Raw genomic sequence first — 7,522 nt, 5'->3', positions numbered from 1 at the left:
ATATATATATATATACAAATGTGCAGATAAAAATTTTCACGTAAAATTCTTGGATCAATATTTTTTAAAAAATGACTATGAATCATGATCGTGTGGAAAAATGAGATTATAAGTATAAGATAGATTTTAAGACGCAATTTCCTAGACCACTGTCGCCAATCGATTAGCTTGCATGGCTTATTCGCACCACACGCCAGAATTTCCAATAAAATGCAGCAAAGCTTAAAGCAGAAGCGTGAAGATTTCTTTCGAATAATAGAATTGCGGTCATTGAATTCTGATATCCGATCTCGGATACATCTTCTCTTACAATCGAAGTTTACGAGCCTCAAAGAGCTACACCTCACGGCTTTGTATCATTGAACCTGATTTTACCACCGACATTGTCCCCTACAACTTTTTCACAAAATTTAGTTAGTTAACTTTTAGTTTCGAAATTCAGTCAGAGTTTCTACTTTGAGAATAATTGTGAACGAAAACTTATTCTTATTCTTTATTTTTTTCTTTCTTTCTTTATGACTCCTTTCTCATTTTTTAATTATAATTTTGTAATAATGATGAAATTTGATAAATTTCGTTTGCTTAAGGTCGATATCGCGTGAATATTTTGGCTAATGAAAATTTAATTAGACACATACTGGTAACAATCAATCATAAAACACAACCGACTCTACGCTCTATTCGCAGTTTCTATATTTAGATAATCAATGACGAACATATTTGCAGCAATGTTCCATGACTTTTGCTAAATATTATGTTAACTACAAATACATTATTCCTGAAAAAAATCTCACAACATGTTGACCATCGTTTAAACAATATATCTAGATAAAGTTTTCTCAAAGAATAAAAAAAATGAATCTCTTTATCGTCATCTTTTTTCCATTAAAGAAACGATCGTTTTATTTGCAAAAAAAGTTTCTCGTTCATTTTTTTTTTTTTTTTTTATTTTAAACACTCGTCTTTCTATCTTTCTTTCTGCACATTACATTAAACCCTATTTAGTTCAGACTTGATTCCTTACAAATTTTCAAGCGAAGCTTAAAAATTTTTAAGTAACGATAAGTATTTGACGTCATATAAGTTGCATTACGAAGTCAACTTCAAGACAAATCGTTCTTCTTCACGAGCCGTTTGTTTCTCTAAAAAGAAGAGATAACACATGCAATAACGAATCGCTCAGGGGGTATATACGGTTATGTTTCGTTGACGTCATTTGTTCTTCAATAATTCTAAATTTAGCATATCGATGCGAATATTTAAAAAAAAAAAAAAAAAAAAAAGCAAAGCCTCCGAACAAAGGTAAAAGTTTTCGATTCGTACAAATTGTACGAACACGTCACAAAAGTTTGAACGATCGAAAGTTTGAAACGGTGAAACATTTCGCGCAAAAGCACGAATTTTCAATAAGATTCGTGTTTCGAAATGATGATTTTACGATTGAAATGATATTCAATAACAATTATTTCGCAGGAAAATTCGAAGATAATTCTATGACGATAACCGATACACCCTCCCCTCCTTCTCGATCGATATATTAATCCGATTATATAAGCCGTTTGAAAGCATAAAGGCTTTAAAAACGCCTCCCACTTCCACTCGAAAATTCTTCTTCTCCAAACCGATATGGAAATTTTTTCACGAGAGAAATAATCCGTAATCTCTCCCATGCAGAATCTCATCGAGGATTTCGCTCTCCTCTCGTACCTTATCTTCAATTACATTCATCTACTCCCTCTTTCATAGTGACATTCGACTGGCCGGCGATATTCGAATCGATCGGCCGTTACCACTCGCTCGTTCGATCGATTGTCGCCAAAAATAAAACCCGCAACCTCTTCGACCGCTTTTTAATCCGCTGTCGGTGCTTGTCCGTAAACCCTGATTTAGACATCTCGAGCACGCGCCCGGAATCGAAATACACGTCGATCGAAACGAACGCGGTTGTATATAGGCGATCAATCACCTATATATCTATATATAGGTGAGAAATAACGCACGAGAGGAAAAAAAAAAAAAAAAGAAAGAAAGAAGGAAAGAAAGAGTTTAAAAAGTTTATCGAGGCTTCTTTAATTAACCAACGAGGAGAACGAGTAAAATTTCCGATTGAAAAAGGAAACACTCGAGAAATAACGTTAATAACGTTTCAACATCGCACGTGTGTGGGATATCGGTATTCAGAGGCGAAGTTATTTGCGTAGGTGATCTCTTTAATTAGTCAGACCGATATAGAATAAAATATATCGGGTGTTTGTCACGCTTGTGGAAATAGATCATTAAAGGAGATCCTCGGAGTAAATCAAGATCGAGGAGGTGCCGATAATTCAACGGGACGCGATAAAGTTGCCCACGGTTGGTGTTCAAACACCAACGCGAATCTGTCGTGTTAATTAAACTAACATCCTCGTTGTTCCTTGAAAGGTCTTAACCTGGTCGAAAGGTCAGCCGAGAGGTACGAGATAGACCTTTGCCCGACTTCAAGTCGATGTAAATTTTCTCTTTTTTTATTTACGTGGTCATTATCCTTTTTTTAACACCTCGAGGGAGTAATAACGAAAAAAGGATAATAGTTTTTCTAGATGAAAAGAACATTTTGATTATTTTTTTATCTTGAAAAAAAACATGACGCGAATCTTTTATCGAGGATCGAAGCAAAATCGATTTTCTGCATCTCGTTGTTCAAAATTGTTCTTTCCGTATAGAATAATTTAATCATTTTCTTGATACGATACGACGATACAAACGCATCTAAATGTCCAGCTTTCCGAAATATATCACGAACTTTGACCTTTTACGTTTACCTTCGCCCTCGAAGGTTGAAAATATTACAGTTCGAGTTGTAATATCTATGAACCTGAAAACATAATTATTGTATCGCTTCATTTAAAATCTATTTAATCTCTGAAAGTTTTTTCCTCCCCTCGTCAAAGGAAAAATAAAAAATATTCGAAGAATTTGAATCCAAACGAAATCCAAGCCACGAGAAACAAGGAATCCTTGTGTCTGCGTGTTCAAGATATTTTATTATTTATTCTCTTTCGTCGCTCCATTCATCTTCCAAGTTTAATAAAACAAAATGTCTTACTAACGTTCGACCAGAAACGAAGAAGAAAAAAGGAAAAGACATCGGGTTATTTATTTTCAGTGAACCCTTATCTCGCGAGAACCAATCCGGACGCACTTTGAGGTTCTTAATCTTCCAACACGTGCACTACTTCCTCTATTTGCCACTCGATTTCCTTTCTCGAGGAGGAGGGGAGGGGGATTTATCAGCGAAAATGAGACTTTTAATTTGAAATTTCCCCATCGAGGATATTTTAAATATAATTTCCTTCTCGAGGAAATTCCCCCCTTCCTCGAGAATTTTATTAAGCGAAACGTGAACGAAAGGCAGGAGGGAAGGGGAGATGCGCGAAGTCGTGATAGAAATTCGTTAGATTCGGATAATTTGAATGAAAAATTAATGGATTGCAGGGCCACCGAAGGCGGTCTAGCACCGGATGCTGCTGCGGGTGCAGGTGCAGGTGCAGGTTCCGATGGAATCGTCGGAGGTCCGAGAACGCCTCAGCAGATCGCCTCGCAGAAACGACTGCAGGCGACGCAGGCGCAGGTGGACGAGGTCGTCGACATTATGAAAACGAACGTTGAAAAGGTGTTGGAGCGTGATCAAAAGCTGTCCGAGCTCGATGATCGAGCAGGTAAGATCCATGTTATCCATGTTCATTATTTACGTTCGTATTTTTGCTTCTTCTTCGAGCCTGTCGAATATTAATTCGAAAACTTTTCTCCAATACATTTTTTTTTAATTGCTATCGGTAAAGTAAGCAGTAGTCAAGATATGAGACTGTATAATATATTACGTGAAGAGGAAAGGATACGTATAAAATTGAAAAGGTTAAATTTGACGAGCAGTCGAAAAAGGAAGACACGTGATACGTGTCCTCTTTGTCCGTTGTTTATCGCGCATGTCGAAGAAAAAATACGATAAAAGATTTTTTTTTTAAAAGAAGGAAGACACAACGATTAAAACTGGGATTAAAACATAATATGCGAAGCACATGGATGATTAAAGAATCAATTGTCTCTCGTTTCTCCAAGTATATTCTCTTCATTCATTCTCGCGAGGTATTGAAGTAGTTCGACCCTGCGCGTCTCTCTGCACGCTGATATCGATTACTCGTGACGTTCTCGAATCGATGCCACGTTACGAGGCTGACCATCGTCGATCTTTTTCCCTTGCACGCAGATCATTAACACACAACTTTTCCACTGGCAACTTTTGCAATTAAACAAGTTGAAAGATCGTTAAAAAATAATTGGTTAAAAAAATTTAAGAATGAACAATGTTTGTAGAAATAAATCTTCGCTTCGTTTTATTGTAACTTTTATTTTACTATGTTTTTCAAAAAAAAAAAGTAATATAATATAATAAGAATTGTTTGTCGAACTATTGGAAATAGAATAATAATCCCGAATAATAATAATTTGCTCTTTTTAGACGCGCTTCAGCAAGGAGCGTCGCAATTTGAACAACAAGCAGGAAAACTGAAGAGGAAGTTCTGGTTACAAAATTTGAAGGTAATAAAAATCCTTCCGATTCGAAAAATTGAAAAATGTTCGTTTCGATTTGAACCTTCATTCCTTTTTTTTTTTTTTTTTTTTTTTTTTCTTTGCCTTTCTGCTTCTAGATGATGATCATCATGGGCGTCATCGGAATAATCGTATTGGCCATCATTGTTGGTAAGTAACTAGATACATAGATGCACTTATCAAAGCTAATGACACTGCCATTGTAATTGTCTAAATGTTCTGTGTGATACGATCAATGTATCTCGCCACGATATATACAACGACTAATTCGGGATTAATTGAAATAATACTTAATTATATCCAATCGATGATTATTTTCTGTACAAATTTCATGTTGAATTGAAATTAAGATCGAACCGGATCAGTCGTTTTTTTCGGCTAATGTCTCTGCGTCTATATTTTCGTGTTGGAAAAAAAAAAAAAAAAAAAAAAAAAAAAAAGATTTTCACCATCGAAATCATATTGTGTTTTGTGCACGACGCAAAGGGACGACGGTGTCTTCGACGAGTGAAGACGTCGACCGACGAAACGGTTGGTCGAGGAATTCCTTCGAGCATCCCCCATCCTCGAGGGAATTTCCTCGAGTTTGATAAAGTCTTGTCGACAGAATTATCACCGTGCTTCGCTTAAAATCGTAACTTGTGTCGATCGTTGTTTTCGTGTGAATCGAGGAAAATTCTCTAAACACGATATCGAGAAAAGAAAAGAAAAAAATAAAAATTTCACTTAAACGATATTAAAAATAATAATATTCATTGATTGATCGAACAGTCTCGTTCGTCATAAAGATTAAAAATCAATCTTTTCTCCTCTCCTTAGCTCAGAGAGAAAAATTTTTTCCCCACGAAATTCGCGGAAGGAAACTGTTCGTAGAAGATCGAGAAGCGATCACGCGCTAACGTGTTACTAAATCTGTTCATCACTGTTTCATCATCTAACGTGTGAATTCTATGTGTTTCTCTTTTTTCGTCTAGCGAACTTCATGTAGACGCGCTGGTTGGTGGAAAAAGATTTGTGTGTGAGTGAGTCTGAAGGTAGACACAGCAACAAAACTGCGACATTGCGTATTACTGTTCTCTCTCTCTCTCTCTCTTTCTCTCTTTATCTCTCTCTCTCTATCTATCTATCTGTTTCTACTTTTTCCTATTTTTATCCTTATCTGTTCACGTAGGACAGTGTGTACGTGAAATACCTGTATACGGATGCGTATATCTCCGTTGTTCTACATTATCCTCGAACTCTATATCCCTAAAATCCTTTATATATAATTTATTCGAATTTTCATATGTCCCCTTGTTGCAAATGTTCGTAATTTCGTAAGAATCTTTCCTTTCGGATAAAAATAACAACGAAGCAACTAATGATAATCAAATGATAATAAAATGGTAAAAATCAAAATGTCGAAGAATATCGAAGAATGTCGAGGCGTATACGAGGAGGATAACAAGAAAGGAACAATTATACGCGAGAAAGATCCTTATGAAATTGACGCTTAAATGATCGGTGTTATACATATCTGTCTGCCTGTAATATAGGTATATACTTGCTGGTGTATCACTGTATCTGTATTTCCCTCTTACGAGTCACTGTCCTTCGAGGCTCGTTGTATATTCATGAACCATTGATTTCATCGGATCGTGGCTTCAATTAAGGATCACGCATATATCCACGCATAATCAACGGGAGAAAAGTGTAGAGAGATGGAATGGTGTTTCATGAATTTTCGACGAGAAACTCTTGGTAATCTCTCTCTCTCTCTCTCTGTTCCCAAAGCAACACGATCCAGACTAGCGACACGACATAAACATGAACGTGGAGGCTTTGAGAACGAGTTTAAATATTAACCGAGTTAAAAGATATTAAAATGATCGAGGATATCGATCTACAGATCAATAAATTGCAAACTCTTGAGTTTTTCTGTCGTGGATATTTAAGGATATTTAATTTTAGGATATTTAAACTTTTATATATTATTAATTAATCGAAGCCTTCGCGTAGTTGTAGTTTCTTTGACTCTGTCTTTGCGAGAGGAATTCGTGTAATTCGTGAAAAAAAAAAAAAAAAAAAATAGAAGCTAAAAGAAAGCGAATATCGAAGATGTTTCTTCGTGGACCCATGGAATATTTTCGAAGAAGAAACGTGATAATTTTTTGAATTTTTTGAGAACGTTCCACGACAAGACTAATCGGTTTGGAACGCGACGAGAAAGATGTTTTGAAAAGAATACACAACCACTCACCCAGACCTGTGCCTCGTAATCACTGTTATGTGTCTGTCTGTACTTTTTGATGGCATTGCCCCCTGTCTTTTTTCCGAAGTTGGTCCCAGCCAGTGATTTTCAATTTTTTGGTGGTCGAAAAAAGATTGACGAATGAAAAATGAGTGCGAAAAAAAAGTGCGATGAGAATCGAATATCGTGTCGAACAATTGAGAAAAGAAAAGAGAGAAAAAAAAAAAAAAAAAATAGGAATTAAATGTGGAAATAAAAACATCGCGTGCAGTGAACAAAGATAACGAAAATGAACGATAATGTTAAGATACCACCAAGAGAAATGAAAACACGTATGGACAACAATCACAACGAACAAAATTGACAACATTAATAACAACAATAACAAGAAGTTACTAAATATATATATATATATATATATATTGCTCCTATGAACAACAATAAGAACATCAACAACATCAACAACAATATCAAAAATAGAAAGAGACTTCTAAGCTTTTATTTCACTTCCACTCTTCTCTTCGTGTTACGGTAAGCTACAATTTTTATTGATGCACTTTATCGATAATGATTTTTTTTTTTTTCAAATTTTCTCTTCTCTTTCATCTTCGAGATCGAGATGCAAGGACAAGAATTTTTCTCTTCCTCCGGCCTGCTAAATTTCTAAATTATTAAACTCTTTTTTAACATTTTTTTTTTTCT

At 35.5% G+C, this 7,522-nt stretch overlaps 1 protein-coding gene across 6 annotated transcripts in view; it reads left to right on the top strand.

The window, feature by feature from the left end:
• The window catches only part of LOC102675988 (vesicle-associated membrane protein 2), a 15,200-nt gene that overhangs the window by 1,182 nt on the left and 6,496 nt on the right, over nucleotides 1-7,522 (top strand). For 2 of the 6 annotated variants that reach the window (XR_004149675.1, XM_006611035.2), the window contains exons 2-5: nucleotides 3,475-3,698; nucleotides 4,499-4,578; nucleotides 4,689-4,740; nucleotides 5,565-5,624. Coding sequence is in view for 5 of the 6 variants with exons in the window: in XM_006611035.2 (XP_006611098.1) it covers nucleotides 3,475-3,698; nucleotides 4,499-4,578; nucleotides 4,689-4,740; nucleotides 5,565-5,578 (370 nt within the window). In the remaining variant the exon portion in view is untranslated. Of the gene's footprint in view, nucleotides 1-3,463; nucleotides 3,699-4,498; nucleotides 4,579-4,688; nucleotides 4,741-5,564; nucleotides 5,625-7,522 lie in introns of those variants that run through there. The other 4 variants (XM_006611033.2, XM_006611034.2, XM_006611036.2 and 1 more) reach the window with 3 other exon arrangements.

This window comes from Apis dorsata, unplaced genomic scaffold, assembly GCF_000469605.1.
Source record: "Apis dorsata unplaced genomic scaffold, Apis dorsata 1.3 scaffold_82, whole genome shotgun sequence".
NCBI lineage: Eukaryota > Metazoa > Arthropoda > Insecta > Hymenoptera > Apidae > Apis > Apis dorsata.
The sequence above is the reverse complement of the archived record's forward strand: the minus strand, read 5'-3'. Positions and strand labels throughout refer to the sequence as shown.